Genomic DNA, 17,006 nt, shown 5'->3' with positions numbered 1-17,006 from the left:
CAGAAATCGAACGCCTCGCACATATGGCCTACCCAACCGCCGCACAAGATTTCTTGGAGGTCATCATCACAGACGCTTTCATTGATGCGCTTCAAGACCCTGACTTGAAGAAAGCCACAAGAGTTAGTGATAAACGCAGGGCAAGCGAAGCCCTAGTTTACGCTCTGTTATACGAGGCTGCCAAAGACGAATCTGGGGGCACTCACCAGGGCCGAAGGCTGGACGTCAAGGAGGAAGAATTCGCACAACTTGTCAGAAGGGTGACAGAGGCACTGGACGAAAGGCGAACAACCCAGATACCAGAAAATCAACCCAGGGCCCCTATACGATGTTTGAATTGTGGTGAACTTGGCCATATTCAAAGAAGCTGCACTGGAAGATCTCGACAAACCGGAACCCATCACAGATCAGAAATGTATGCACGAACTGGGTCCCGGGGCTACCAGGGAAACTAGCACGCACCGGCTTCAAGGGGCGGAAGCCGGCGACACAGAGAATCAGAGCCCCCACAACCGTCATCCAAGTCGCCGTGCTGGGGCAGAATAAGAGTTTGAAGGTAGAAGGCAAAATCGGTGCTGAAAATTATCGTTTTCTGCTGGACACTGGTGCTTCTCGATCAGTCATTCGGCCAGAGGTCGTGAACAAAAACATTATAACCAAAGTTAACTCATATTCCTTAAAAACCGCCAGTGGTGAGTTGATGCCTATACAAGGATTGACGAGTGTTAAATTCGAGCTCGGGAATCAGTTTTTCATTCATGAATTCCTGATCGCCAATATAACCGATGACTGCATTATAGGAGTCGACTTTATGCAGAAATTCGGTTTTTCTATTGACATTGGCTGAGGAGCTTTACTAAATGTGATGAGGATGAGGAAGAGAATGGTCGAATCAGAAAAATCATGTTGACGGAGGATACAAGCTTGCCTGCACAATCTGAATTGATTATTTGGGGAAAATTGGAGCCTGGTCATAGAAAAACGAGAACGGCACTGGTCGAGGGCAAGGAAGATAACTACAGTGAATTTGCTGTAGGTAAGACGTTGGTCATGATCGATAGAGATCAGAAAGTACCTATTAGATTTATGAACCTTGGCTTGGGTGAAAAAAAAAAAAAGAAAACACAGCATCATAGCTGTTTGCTATACGGTCGACCTGATACAAAATTGCAGAGATGATAACATCATCAGGGACAGCACTGCATCAGCCCACCCGTATATTAAAAAGCTCCTGTGGGAGATTAAGACGAATTTATCGGATGAACAATATGTCAGTAAGGAAATATGGTTTGTGAGTTTAGTGATATTTTTCCGACTGATGAGACAGATTGCGGGCGGACGAATATGGTTCAACATCATATTGACACAGGAAACACCAGACCAATTCGACATCCACCACGTCATCTTCCACTGGCAAAACAACAAGAAACCATGGACATGATTCTTCTTCTTCTTCTTCTTCTAGCCAGCTTTATTGCTGCTGGGCTGTGAGCTCTTTTGCAGACTGTGCCAAGGAAAAAGAGTGTGCTGTTTTCTTCAGTTGTTCAGCACTGCCGTACAGGGTGTTGGTTATGTTGGGCTGTAGTGGAAGTAGGGTCTGCCTAAGGTGGATTAGGGAGGGGCATTCAAAGAGGATATGGTTTACGGTTTCAAAGGGGTGGGCGCAGTGTCTGCAAAGGGGTAGTTGTGTGGAGTTTATTTTGTTCAGGTGGTAATTTAATAGTGGTGTGTGTCCTGTTCTTAGTTGGAAGATTGTAGATTGTTCTTTGCGGGGGAGGAAGTTAATACTGTCCAGTTTGTTAGGCCTAGTCATTTCTCTGTACATGGCTCTGCCTGTGTTTCCTGATGCCCATTGGTTGAGCCACTCCTCTTTGTGATTGTTGACTAACATTGACCTTAGGGTGAGGTAGTTAACAGGTCTATCTGGTTGTTCCATAGATGAACCTGCCTTTGATAGCTTATCTGCCTTTTCATTTCCCATGATGCCAATGTGTCCAGGGATCCACTGTAGTGTGATATTGATATTTAATTTTGATATCATTTGATGGATTAGGGTTAGGGTTAGGGTTAGGGTTGTCAACTCTCTTGGGCTGTTTGAGGTGCTGCTGTTAAGTGCTTGCAGAGTAGATTGGGAGTCTGTAAAGACAACAATATCTGATGGTGGTTGCACTCCTTCATATAATTTGTTTTCCACTGTCTGTAGTGCTATGGTAATTGCCTCAATTTCGGCTTGGAAGTTTGAGCAGTAATCGCCACAGGGTGTGCTTATCTCAAAGTGTTTATTTTTAGGGAAGACCAGGAAGGCACCAAGACCAGCATTAATGGTGGCCTTGAAAGCCGATCCTCTGTATAAATATGGATAGCTGTTTTTTTGATAGCTTTCAATTGTTTTAAGCGTGCCTACTTTGAGCTCCAGTGGATTTGATTCTTTTGTTAAGGTGTTATTTAGTAAATGTGTTTTGATGGTTGGTTGTTTGTAGTTTAGTCCGGGTATAATGTTTGAAAATCTGGTAATTTTTTTCTGTTATTGGGTAGGTGGTGTTTTAGGGCTAGTTCGTCAGTAAGTTGGATCAGAGTCCTTTGCATTTTTTTGGTTGTTTTTCCTATTTCTCTGTGTTAGTAATTTATTTGGATGATAGTCCCCCAACCTTCTATATCTCATAATAGCTTCTAATGCTGCTCTGTTGCGCCTTAACTTAAGAGGTTCAATATTGGAGTTTATTTCACAGGCTGCTGTGGGAGTAGTTCTCATACCTCCACTAATTAGCCGCAAGGCTTGGTTTTGGATTGTGTCTAATGATGATTGATATGTTTTGTTGGCAGCTACTTGTATGGAGAGACAGTTATCCATTACAGATCTGACATATCCAGTGTATAACTGTCTTAAGGTTTTCTTTTCAGCTCCCCAGGATGTTCCTGCTAGGTGTTTTATTATGTTTAATCTTTGTGATGCCTTTTTTTTTAAATCTGCCATAAAGTGTTTTAGAGACAGCCTTTGGTCTAGTTTTACACCAAGATATGTTGGATTTTCTTCTTTATTTATTGGCTGTGAGTCTATTTTTAGGATGTAGTTTCTTTTTGCTGTTTTGTTGCTGTGGCTAAAGATTGAATAAATTGGATCTAGTCAGCACTGGATATTTCTCTGTAGTCCAAATTAAAAGGTCGTCCGCATAAAGTGCCTTATTGACCGAAATAAGAAATGGACAGGATAGAATGCATGAGACAACAGGGAGTTATTAAGCCCTCAAATAGTCCTTGGTGCTCACCTATAGTCCTAGTGAAAAAAAAAAGACGGTTCTATTTGATTCTGTGTAGATTATAGATCGTTGAACGAGGTCACCCATAAGGACAGTTATCCTCTACCTAGAATTGACGACACATTTGACACGCTTACAGTAGAACAGATATTCTCTACTCTCGATTTAAAAAACGGGTATTGGCAGGTTGGAATGCATCAGGAGACGGAGTTAGCACTGATCCCGACAAGGTTGAGGCAGTAAGGCAATAGCCTACCCCAACGAATATTCATGAATTGAGAAGCTTTCTGGGGTTTGGTACATATTACAGACGTTTAGTGCCTATTTTCTCAAACATTTGTAGGGCTCTTCATTTACTGACAGAACAAAAGAAGCCATTTATTTGGACGACGGAATGTCAACAGGCATTTGAAAATCTGAAAAACACACTTGCCTCATCTTCCATATTGGCCTACCCTATACCAGGCATGACATTCATACTGGACACAGATGCGAGTGGTACCGGAATAGGCGCCGTCTTGTCCCAAAAAGTGGATGAAAGTGAACGAGTCATTGCCTATTTCAGTCGTAGTTTGTCAAAGGCTGAAAGGAACTACTGCATCACGAGACGTGAGCTTCTAGCCGTTGTGGACGCCATAAAACATTTCCACAAATACTTATATGGGCAGACGTTCACCCTTAGAAGTGATCACGCCGCTATACAATGGCTGCTTTCATTTAAGAGTCCCGAAGGTCAAGTCTGCAAACCTATGACTTTGAGATTCAGCACCGAAAAGGACAGACTCACCAGAATGCTGATGCGCTGTCCCGAAGACCTTGCAAAACTGAATGCAAGCACTGTAGAAAGGTCGAAGAAAAGGAGGCGGTCGTCGATTGCCATTGTCTTGGGGTAGAAGCTTCCGGACCGTGGTCGGACGAAAAAAAATCCGAGAGGATCAGCTAAGAGACGAAGATCTGGCTCCCATTCTCCTAATGAAGGAAGATGGACCACCGCCAGATTGGCAACACATCTCTGATAGGGGAACCGCTACCAAGGCATATTGGGCCCAATGGCACTAGACACGCTCGTGTGGAACAGTGTCTAGTGCGCACCATGTATCTCAGTGCGGGAATAGAGTTACAACACTGCTCCCCCCTTCTCAAACCTGTTCGTCCCGAACAGAACCTGTACTGTCACAGTACTGATGAATTCGATCCACATGGACCTTCAGCTTAGACCGGGGACTTTTCTGAATGCGGTACACGACGTCGTTGATTCTTTTAATGATGCGGTATGGACCTTCCCAGTCTCTCTGAAGCTTTGGAGACCTGCCCTATCATCTCTGCGGATTGTACAGCCACATTAGATCATCCTCGTGGAACCCGGAGGCATTGGCCCGTTTGTCGTATCTTGTCTTCATCTGGTCAGTGTTCATCTTGATATTCTGCGGGCCAGAGAATGGGCTTCCTCCATTCGTTTTCGGAGATTAGTGACCTACTCCGTCGAAGTAGCTGGCTTATCACCTGGAACCCCGAATAGCAAGTCATATGGTAATCGCAGTTCTCGGCCAAACAATATCTTCGCTGGTGTATAATTTGTGGTGCCATGAACGGATCCCCTGTACGCCATGAGGAACATTGGGATTTATGTGTCCCAGTCATCTTGTCGTTCACTGGCGACCTTCGTTAGGTGTTGTTCTAGAATTCTGTCAAAGCGTTCCACCATTCCGTTTGATTGGGGGTGTAGAGACATGATAGTAAATGCCAGCTTATTTTGCTGAATCAAACTAGATCTAGAACAAACTGACATTCTGTAGTTTGTGTGTGTTATTTATTTAATCATTAAATCCTTATCTATGTTATCATTAACCTGTTGAGTGTTTTCCTGGAAATTTATAGCAATAACCCGTACCCTGTGGTATCAAGTCGGCCTAACAAACAATTATATCCACAACACTTTCGACACACCTGTCTTTAGAGACGTAGATAGGGTTGTGGTTGTTGATAGCTTCTGGTATTCATTCTGAAAAACATTGAAACCTACCCCTAATGAGCCACTTTGTGGGCCGTTTCTGAGTTTGTTTCCACACAAAATATCTCGGTAATCTTTTTCATCTCACACAAAATATCTCGGTAATCTTTTTCATCTCACACAAAATATCTCGGTAATCTTTTTCATCTCACACAAAATATCTCGGTAATCTTTTTCATCTCACACAAAATATCTCGGTAATCTTTTTCATCTCACACAAAATATCTCGGTAATCTTTTTCATCTCACACAAAATATCTCGGTAATCTTTTTCATCTCACACAAAATATCTTGGTAATCTTTTTCATCTCACACAATCTTTCATCTCTTCTGGGTAAATATTTTCATCCAACTACACTTCGTTGAAGTAATTTAGAAATTTTCTCTTTGCGGCCCGAACCAAAGATGCAACCATAATCCAGTTAACTACATGTTCCTTAAAAACAGCCACTCTCCAGAAACTCTCTTTGCAATCTTGTTTAAAGATAGACTAGACAATCATTTGAATTTTAATTAGCAAATACTATTTTAAAAATTTGTTGCATCGAGACAGGTGAGAGACAGGCGTGCATTTTATCTCCCTTCCTTTTCCTCCAAGCCATCGACTACATAATGAGGAGATCAATGAACCAGACTGCCTTTGGTATTCCATGGCGTGAACAAAATCGAATAACGGACTTGGACTTTGCTGATGACGTTGCACTACTCGGGGCTACAAATAAAGGCACACAAGAAATGACGGAGAGCCTAGATAGAGAAGCACCCAAAATTGGCCTCCGCATAAACTTAGATAAGACCAAAATTTTGCGAGTGGAGTGCCCCCGTTAGACTTGGCGAGTCAAAGCTTGAAGAGCTGGACAAGTTCACTTAGCTTGGCAGCATCATAGCAAATGATGTAGCGTGCCGAATAGGAAAGGCAGGGATCATTTTCCAAAGGCTGCAGCCTATTTGGACAAGCCAAGCCATTGGGCTTGAGACAAAAATACACCTTCTCAATACACTTGTCTCCCAACTGCAACATATGCATGTGAGACATGGAAGTCATCTGTCAAAATTGAGAAAAGACTAAATGTGGCTCAACAAAAATGGCTGAGAAGGATTTTGGGAGTCAGTTACACAGATCGGGTCTCAATCAAGGAAATCCTTTGCCGAACTGGGAGTCGAACACTTAGTGAGGTTGTGACAGAGCGTCGCATGAGGTTTGCGGGACATGTTCTACGACAAAATGAACTACGCATACCAAGAGTTGCAATGACATGGAAGCCAAAACGAGGAATGCGCAAACAGGGACGTCATCGTATTACTTGGCGCCACACCTTTATGGAGGACCTCAGAACAGTGGACACCAGGTGGGAGGAGGCTTCAGACATTGCCAGTGACAGATCTTTATGGAGACAGCGTGCTGCCCAATGCGCCGAACGGCGCGGGAGGATTTAAGTCTAAGTAAGTAAGTTGCAAACTAATCAGGTTTAAGATTTGAAAGTTAATCATATTTTCATTTTCTTTTTAAATTTTAAGTATGCATATTTAGTTTAAAGTTTGGATATGTTTAAAATTGTGGAGACCCCGTTGATTGTGGAGATCCCATAGATTAATGGAGACCCCCTAAATTGTGGAGCTGTCTATATTGTAGTTAGGTTCTGTGAAGCTGCACAGTCTGTCCTGAATCCGGTTATGGCGTATGATTAAACAAATCTGTCATCTAGTTTGACATGAGTTATGCACAAGTTTTCCTAAATTAAACAAAACTATGTGTGTGGTGCGTGTTGTTTAAATTTGAATTTTGTTTGTTTCGCAATCATTATTTTCTCTCCACATTAAAAACAACTAATTGAAATGGAAGTGCTAAAAGTGCTACTTCCCGGCCACCAGATTGATAAGATGTACTTAAACAGTATTAGCAAATATTAGTCGTTTAGTGGATTATATTTAAAAAAAAAACATATTGCATATAAGAAAATAAAAAACAAAAACAAATTGAAGCCGCCAAACCACTCTTAACAAGTAAAAAACTTAATGAGCTCAATTATTGATTAACTTCTATGTTAATGAATGTAATAAGAAATAAAGGAACTCGGAAGAGTAGCCTAAAACAAGGCTTTATTCAACTAGAACGACACAGGAACTGACGAAAGAGACTTGGACAGTAGCACACTAAATCAATGTTGTGAACACATTCTCACGACGTTACACAAACATAAACAAATAGTAACTATTTCACCACATTCACCCCGCCTAGAATTAAAATAGCAAGTATAGTAATATAGTAGGCCAATAGCATAAATAAAAAGAGAATGCCAGTGCCTGTAATACAATAGATCAATAAATAATGTCGAAATATTAGTTTTTCTTGTAAACAATAGTGAATGGTGATACAAAGAAACCTAAAAACCAGTATATGTAGTATGACTTATAAACAATTACTAGTTTCTGTTTTAAGCAATAACAAATAGTGTAGTAAGTAAACATGTACGTAAGTAAGTGAACAAGTAAAATCTAGTATCAGCAGCAAGAGATTAACAATGCCAGTTTGTGTAGTCAGTATAAGTAGTGCACTAGATAAACAACTCTAGACCATATAGTTTGGTCTGGTTATTCTCTCTCTTAAGTTGTAACGGGGTTGACTATCCTGTTCTACAGTTTGGGAGTCACTAGTGAGTTCCTGAGCGTCAAGTGGGGTATTTTCAAGAGGAAGCGCTCGAAGGTCCTCAGAGCCTTCCAGGGGTTCTTTCCTTTCTTGTATCACCGTAGGGGTGTTGACTAGTACTTCCGTGTTTTGAGCTTCTGAAGGATATTCATTATCCTCACCCTGAGCGAAGAACGAAGGTTCACTTGTTGTTGTGGATGGGGAGGGGGTGGGAGCCAAGCGTCTTAGAGAGACCGTCTCCTCTTTACTGCTGGGCAACCGTACGACGGCATATTGGGGGTTACACATCAGCAATTCAACTTCTTCCGTGAGAGGATCATACTTTGAAGATCGGTTCTCTCTTCTCAGCAACACTCGACCTGGGCTAGATAGCCAAGTGGGGATAGATATCCCGAAGGAGGCTTTCCGGTTGAACCGGAAAACTCTCTCATGTGGAGTTTCGTTTGTTGCCGTAGATAGTAATGATCTAATCGAGTATAGGGCCTGGTTCAAGACAAGCTCCCATCTTGAGATCGAGAGATCGAGGTCTTTCAGTGCTAAAGTAACAGCGTTCCATAGAGTTTTGTTTAGTCGTTCAATTTGCCCGTTGCCTGAAGGATTAAAAGCGGTTGTTCTACTTGTAGCTATTCCCCTCTCGTGCAGAAAGGATTGCACCTCCCTCGACATAAAGGACGTACCTCTGTCAGAATGGACGTACTGGGGCATCCCAACTAAGGAAAACAGCTGATTTAAACACTTGACAGTAGATGAGGACATATCGGGACATGGGTAGGCAAATGGGAAGCGTGAGTACTCATCCACCATTGTTAATAAATATTTATTGTGAGTAGCAGATGGGAGTGGCCCCTTAAAATCGATGCTTACTCTCTGAAATGGTTGGGTAGCCTTAATGAGGGTGTCTGAAAACTGTTTGAAGAATCTAGGCTTCAGTTCAGCGCAAGTTTTACATTGGTTTACCACTTTGCGGACGTCCTCGCAGGAAAAAGGTAAGTTCTTAGTCCGAACGAAATGGAGGAGTCTCGTGACCCCTGGGTGACAGAGGTTGCTGTGTAACAGTTTGAGGTCTTCTCCAGTCATTGCTGACACAAAGTGGTTCCTTGAAAAGCTATTCGCAGCAGCGTTTTGTTTCCCGGGTCGATATACGACGTCATATTGGAAACAACTAAACTCCAGTCGCCATCTTTGAATCTTTTCGTTTTTGATCTTGCCCTTGTTTTGCTGGTCAAACATAAAAGACACTGAGCGTTGATCTGTAACAAATGTGAAGGGTCTACTGAATAGGTAATGTTGCCATTTTCTCAGGGCTTCTACGATAGCGTATGCTTCCTTTTCAACTGCTGAGTGTCTGCGTTCACTGTTAGTGAGTGTTCTTGAAAAGAAGGCGACAGGACGGCCGTCTTGATTAAGAGTGGCGGCGATCGCGATGTTAGAGGCATCTGTTTCGACTGTTTGTGGTCGATTGTAGTCTATCGTCGACACAGCAGCGTTTTCATGTTCGTGTTTTAGCTGTTTAAAAGCTTCTTGTACTTGTTCAGGGGGAGGAAAGGTTTTGTTGTTTACCAATAAATGGATCTTGTTGGAGAAATTTGGGATCCATTGAGAATAATAGGACAGTAGTCCAATCAACCGCTTTTGTGATTTCATGTCTTGTGGTGGAGGTAGATTTCTCAACGCTTGAAATCTTTCGGGGCCTGGTCTTAATTGCCCTTGTGAGATTTCGTAGTCTAGGAGGCATACTTTATTAGTCGCAATAGCACTTTTATCATCGTTGAAGGTGATACCGTACTTTTTAGCGGATATGAGAAATCTCTGTAGATTCTGGTCGTGGCTACTGGAGTCACGTCCGCAGATGGTAACATTATCCTGTAGCCCTTCCTCCTCAATTATTGTGTTGATCGTCCTTTGAAATGCAGCAACTCCGTTTGTCACTCCAAAAGGAATGCGACAAAACTGATAAAGCTTTCCGCAAGCCTCGAACGCCGTGTACTGCTTTTCATCATCCCTGCTAGGTATCTGGTGGTAAGCGCTTTTGAGGTCAAATGTACTGTATATTGAGTATTTAGATATTTCGTGCACCAGTTCATCAACTTTTGGCACGTGGTACGCGTCGAGGTAAGTGAATCGATTGATGGTTTGACTATAGTCGATAACCATTCTCTTTTTGTGCCTTTCATTCGTTGTGTAATGCACTAGTTTAGAGAGTAGGTTAGTTTTGTTAGTTAAATATATTGTGTATAGTTTTAGCGACGGTAAAAGTAATGACGTAGTAAGACAGACTAATAACGTAGTAGACTTAGGCGAACAAGAGACCAATATGGCGTTATGTTAGAAGTAGGATGTTTTGAATAGTAATTGAATAGTAGTTAGTTATAGCGACGTTTTAGAAAGACTGGACGGATTTCCCAGTGGTAATAAAGCATCATTTTATAGAACTGAATGTTGTTATCAAGTATATCTATTTTGTAATGTTCTGTGGCTAATGTTAAAGTAATAATTGCACAACATGAAGTCAGATTAGATTAGCCCACAACAGTTGTTACAATTATTTGGGCTCGCCACGGGGACGTGGAAGGCTCAATAATTTTGTCAGATAGAAGTCTCTTGATTTCATTTTGAATGAATTTGGAGTCAGGCATAGAATATTTTCTAGATTTAGAGGCTATGGGGTGGCAGTCAGGAGAAAGATTAGCGAAGAGGCGAGGGGCTTCAACTCGTGCAGCTTCCAGCGTACAGACCTGAAGAGTGCTCCGTTTTCCCTCAAATGGGGTCATCAGTTTGTCGTGATGGCTGATGATATCTAGCCCTAATATTACATCAGATACTAGTCCATCTAGTAATGAGAGCTTCACACTTTCGTATTGTTCATCTTTGTACTTTATTTTAGCTAAAACATGTCCGTGAGTAGTGCGAGAAAGATGTGTAGAGGCCATGTAGATTCTGTTTCTGGACGTTTCTAATTTCCATTTGTACCTTTTAGCAATGGAAGAAGATATATAGCTTTCACTGCTCCCCGTATCTACGAGAGCATCCAATGGTACTCTATTGACGAGTATTGAAATAGTAGATTTAGTAAGGCCGGACGCTGGTGTCGATGCCCAGGAAGATCCAACGGTTGTAGTCCGTGACGTCTTATAATCTGCTTTCACTATGGCTGAGGTTATGTCTGTCTGGTCGATCTACAGACTTTCTGAGTTGCATGTAGCGTCACGGGCTGGACATCTAAAGCGTTGATGTGGGGTGTTTCCACAAAAGAAGCATCTTTTACTAGTCGCCGCACTCACCTCGTGTTCTAATTTTGTCTTTGGAGAAAGCCTCTCCACGTCGGCGCTAGCTCCACAGGGGGTTTCAGAGTAGATGTTATATGCCATGGCATGGTTATGGGCATGTTCAAGTTGTTTTGCCTCTTCACAGCCGCACTGTAGAGTTAGATTTTTCTAAGAGTCGCAGCCTTATGCTGTTTGAAGCCAGTCCAGTAATGAAGGCGTCTCTTATGAAGATGTCTCTGTGTTCTTCAGCGGTGACAGCTTTGGCCATACTTTTAAGCTTAAGTAGGAAGGAATCAACGGTTTGTCCGTTCTCTTGTCGACAAAGAGTTATCATGTGCCGTGCAAAATTTCGCTGTTAGGCTTCACGTAGACATTTTGTACAACTTTGATTGATTCTTCGAACGTGGTACACTCACTTATGTACTGAAATACGCTCGAAGAAACGTAGTTTTCCAGTAATTTCTTTTTGTCAATCTCGCAATGAGAGACTGAGGAGATGAAATTCTCAAATGTTCTGAGCCAGTGCAGCCACTTCTCGGCAGCCGATGGCGAGCTAGGCTCTATGTCTAGCTCTTTTGGCCTAAATAGACGTTCCATTTGTATTACAATTTTTTCTTACAGACTGAGAATAGTGTTGAATGAAGATACGTGAGACACAATTGATCCATTGAATTGAAAATTTCTAGTTTAATAAATTGTAATAAGAAATAAAGGAACACTGAAGAGTAGCCTAAAACAAGGCTTTATTCAACTAGAACGACACAGGAACTGACGAAAGAGACTTGGACAGTAGCACACTAAATCAATGTTGTGAACACATTCTCACGGCGTTACACAAACATAAACAAATAGTAACTATTTCACCACAATGAAATTGTTTATTATGCAAATACAAGTTGCTGGAGGTAATAACATGGACTATATTTTATTCAAAATAAAAGTCGCTCATCAATAATGGACATTCAGTGAACTCAACTGTGTAATCGTAGAACAAGGTGACCTCCTCAGGACATCCCTTGAAATCTCCAATAAATCCACACTCTTCAAGAGTCATATTTGGAGACAAAACGGACTCTGCAAAGCGAGTTTTGTCGTAGAATATTGCCAGCTTTGTTGAACTGATTCCTGTTTGGCTAATAATTGTTTGAACAAGTCCACAGACTGGTAACTTGGAGTGAACTAAAATTTTGAAATGACCAGGGTGATTGTTGACCATATCAAATGCGATGGCTCGTAATTCTAGCAAAATGCATCTGAAAAAAAGATACACATGAAAGTACTAGCTCGCTGACTAACTCATTAACTGAGTCGAAAATATAACCTGTTAGTACTTACCGTGTACCTAGAACAACTAAGCTCGTTTCACGATCGAATCGACAGGGGTTAATTTTCCTAAACCAAGCTATACGGCTAATCTGTTCCATTTCAACCAACGCCAATAACCGCTGGTGAAATAATGGCAGACATTTCCCCTCTGGCGCTGCGGAGGGAACGAGCCATTATGTTAGCATACGAACAATTCAAACGGCTGGGGAACGGTTGCCTACTCCTGTTAAGCGAGACCCCTTGCAGTAGGCCTGTCAATAGAACGATGGTGAAACGCTTTTTGGATGTTCCACTCTTTTGACGCGCACAAAATGTCTGATTTTTAAGAATCTTTTGAATAAAGATTATAACTTTTGTAACTTCGCTTTTTTGTTACAGCACTCTAATTGAAAGCTCTGAACAAACAAACAAAATTGGGAAGACGGAGGAGAAATGAAGTAGACCAATTAGGTTGTATTATCTACTCATTGTTTGTATTTTTAGGATTCGAGTATAAATTGTGAGTTATAGTCCCAAAGTTATTTATACATTAGACAAATCTCAGATTGAGTAAAGATTGGAAAAAGACGACTAGGGAAAAATATTTGGTTTCAGAACTCATCTCAATAGTTTACTCTTATATTTAAAAGTTTCTTATGAATTCTAAATTTTCCAAAACATAGACTTTTATAAAAAATATTTTCAATTTATGCACAATTACATAGACTCTGTCGCCATATTTGACTATTCTGTTTAAAAAATTATCATGTTTTCGATTATCGATTATCATGTAAGACTCCTCGCTCCTTTTTATAATTATTGTTAAAGATTGCATTTGGCATTAAAGAATAGGGCTTGGGGGGACTCGATATAAGAATTTAATTTATAGCATACATAACTTTTATAACTGACAGATTTTTTTGTAACAAAAAATGTTATTTCTTGAATACAAAAGAAAAAACCATTGATCTGCATGGTGGGTACAACCCTCTTTCATTTTATATTTAGGCTACTAATGATTTGATTTGAGATTAAAGTGTGGTGTGACATAATATACAAATGGGATCAAATATCAATAAGTAACTTATATTATAAAGATATTCAACTAATTTTGTTCACACACTATGATTTTTGCTTAAAAATTAGACCGCCCCTCCTCTAAAAAATCTACATACAATCGCACCTCCCTTCCCCCCGCCCACCGCCACAGAAGCGCCCAAGATACCATAAGGAGAACGACATTAGTAGGCCTATAAGATTCGTTAAAATATTTATCAATAAGTAGCTTCTATCATATAGATACAACTAATTATGTTAACAAACTGATTTCAATTAAAAAATTGGACCGCCCCCTCCAATCGGAAGTTAGGGGGCGGGACTGATGCAATCACCTAAATCGGCCAATATACTAGATCTGTTCATTAAGGATATTTTCTGTGATATCCTCGGAGCATCTTTTTTGGAATTGTTCCCAATCAGCTTTACTCAGCTTCCACCGCTGAGGTCGTCCCCATGAGGGGAGATTGTTAGCAATGATGATTGGGAAGTGATCACTTCCCCGTAGATCATTGCTAACTGACCATTTAAATCGTCCAGAAGTCCAGAAGACCTCACCTCTGCTGGTGTTCAAACTCTTGTGTGGCATGACTTTCACTTGGAGATCAAAAATTCTTCTGCATCGTAAAAGCCCATCAGAGTGTATCTTACAATCAACCTATACGAGAGGTTCCGATGACTTGTGCAGCTTAGATACACTCTTGGGCTCTCCTACTACTGACTTATGTCCCTTGTAGATGAGAAAAGGGCTCATCTTTGTCAGGCCTCAGAAATGATGGCCAGGTAGTACAGCTTCTTGTGGCCTCCTCCAAGCTAGAATTAGTCTACTCCACAAGTGAGATTTTGGCGTATTCAATAATATCTCATTTCTAATTGGTAACCCACTTGTCATAGGACGATCATCTGCATTTATGAAATTAATTAAATTAAATTAAATTATGGCTTTTATATAGCGCTACTTTCATGCTTTGGTCCAATCTCAGTTGTAGACCAGTGGGAAGGGGGGAGGGGGTATCTAGGATAAGGTTTTTCCGTGCTGCCTTTAGGCCCTCAATAAACACAACTCTGCCCAAGTCGGGTGTCGAACATCGAGCCACCTTCATAGGTAGTCAAGCCAAGCCAAGTTCAACCGCACTTAGCTTTTCGACAACGCTTCCCACATTTTTCCAGCAGATTTTGAAATAGACAAAAGATATATCAAGTTTGATCGTAACACTAGTAACGATCACTCCAATACCTGAAGGAGGTATGAACAGACGAATGAGTAATAAACAAAGAAGATCAAGCCGATCTAGATATACTGATATACTGTTACAAATGTCAGCTCCACACCGATGAAAAAGTCTCGCAAGTCATCTCCTACTCCAAATGACGTTATGAAGGAAGAGTCCACAGTTAATCCGAACGTGCCACCATTAATCACATCAAGACCACGATAGAGACAGCCCAAAATTCCTCTAGATACAGACATCAGTGATGGCGAACGAGCTGAAGTTGATCCTGGATGTAGATCCCAATTGTCGAAAACCCTGACAATATCTGCACTCTAAATGTCCAACTATGACAATATCTGCACTCTAAGTGTCCAACTCTGACAATATCTGCACTCTAAGTGTCCAACTCTGACAATATCTGCTCTCTAAGTGTCCAACTCTGACAATATCTGCACTCTAAGTGTCCAACTCTGACAATATCTGCACTCTAAGTGTCCAACTCTGACAATATCTGCACTCTAAGTGTCCAACTCTGACAATATCTGCTCTCTAAGTGTCCAACTCTGACAATATCTGCTCTCTAAGTGTCCAACTCTGACAATATCTGCACTCTAAGTGTCCAACTCTGACAATATCTGCTCTCTAAGTGTCCAACTGTGACAATATCTGCTCTCTAAGTGTCCAACTCTGACAATATCTGCTCTCTAAGTGTCCAACTCTGACAATATCTGCACTCTAAGTGTCCAACTCTGACAATATCTGCTCTCTAAGTGTCCAACTCTGACAATATCTGCTCTCTAAGTGTCCAACTCTGACAATATCTGCTCTCTAAGTGTCCAACTCTGACAATATCTGCTCTCTAAGTGTCCAACTCTGACAATATCTGCTCTCTAAGTGTCCAACTCTGACAATATCTGCACTCTTAGTGTCCAACTCTGACAATATCTGCACTCTAAGTGTCCAACTCTGACAATATCTGCTCTCTAAGTGTCCAACTCTGACAATATCTGCTCTCTAAGTGTCCAACTCTGACAATATCTGCACTCTAAGTGTCCAACTCTGACAATATCTGCTCTCTAAGTGTCCAACTCTGACAATATCTGCACTCTAAGTGTCCAACTCTGACAATATCTGCTCTCTAAGTGTCCAACTCTGACAATATCTGCACTCTAAGTGTCCAACTCTGACAATATCTGCTCTCTAAGTGTCCAACTCTGACAATATCTGCTCTCTAAGTGTCCAGCTCTGACAATATCTGCACTCTAAGTGTCCAACTCTGACAATATCTGCACTCTAAGTGTCCAGCTCTGACAATATCTGCACTCTAAGTGTCCAACTCTGACAATATCTGCTCTCTAAGTGTCCAGCTCTGACAATATCTGCACTCTAAGTGTCCAACTCTGACAATATCTGCTCTCTAAGTGTCCAACACTGACAATATCTGCTCTCTAAGTGTCCAGCTCTGACAATATCTGCACTCTAAGTGTCCAACTCTGACAATATCTGCACTCTAAGTGTCCAGCTCTGACAATATCTGCACTCTAAGTGTCCAACTCTGACAATATCTGCTCTCTAAGTGTCCAGCTCTGACAATATCTGCACTCTAAGTGTCCAGCTCTGACAATATCTGCACTCTAAGTGTCCAACTCTGACAATATCTGCTCTCTAAGTGTCCAGCTCTGACAATATCTGCACTCTAAGTGTCCAACTCTGACAATATCTGCACTCTAAGTGTCCAGCTCTGACAATATCTGCACTCTAAGTGTCCAACTCTGACAATATCTGCTCTCTAAGTGTCCAGCTCTGACAATATCTGCTCTCTAAGTGTCCAACTCTGACAATATCTGCTCTCTAAGTGTCCAGCTCTGACAATATCTGCACTCTAAGTGTCCAACTCTGACAATATCTGCACTCTAAGTGTCCAGCTCTGACAATATCTGCACTCTAAGTGTCCAACTCTGACAATATCTGCACTCTAAGTGTCCAGCTCTGACAATATCTGCACTCTAAGTGTCCAACTCTGACAATATCTGCACTCTTAGTGTCCAAATCCGACACACCCCATGAACCTTTTGACTAGAATATCACACCCTCGTGATAGCCTTGGTCAACAGCCAAGGTAAAATCTCTAGATTGAGCCTGTCATGTCATGAGTATAAACAAACATGAATGTCATTTATGACAACAACATTTGTCCAGAGAAATGTGTGTGTGTGTGGGTGTTTTAGGAGGATTTGTTGTATAATACGGT

The 17,006-nt window shown here is 41.3% G+C and overlaps 1 protein-coding gene across 8 annotated transcripts in view; it reads right to left on the bottom strand.

Moving 5' to 3' along the window:
- Positions 1–12,038: 12,038 nt before the first annotated feature.
- Positions 12,039–17,006, bottom strand: part of LOC106051098 (microtubule-actin cross-linking factor 1, isoforms 6/7-like) — a 76,446-nt gene continuing 71,478 nt past the window's right edge. For all 8 annotated transcript variants that reach the window (XM_056036737.1, XM_056036729.1, XM_056036731.1 and 5 more), the window contains exon 6: positions 12,039–12,433. In XM_056036737.1, coding sequence (XP_055892712.1) covers positions 12,106–12,433 — 328 coding nt within the window. In that variant the 3' untranslated portion in view covers positions 12,039–12,105. The remainder of the gene's footprint in view (positions 12,434–17,006) is intronic.

This window comes from Biomphalaria glabrata, chromosome 7, assembly GCF_947242115.1.
Source record: "Biomphalaria glabrata chromosome 7, xgBioGlab47.1, whole genome shotgun sequence".
NCBI classification, from domain to species: domain Eukaryota; kingdom Metazoa; phylum Mollusca; class Gastropoda; family Planorbidae; genus Biomphalaria; species Biomphalaria glabrata.
Note: the sequence above shows the minus strand (reverse complement) of the source record. Positions and strands in the feature narration are given on the sequence as shown.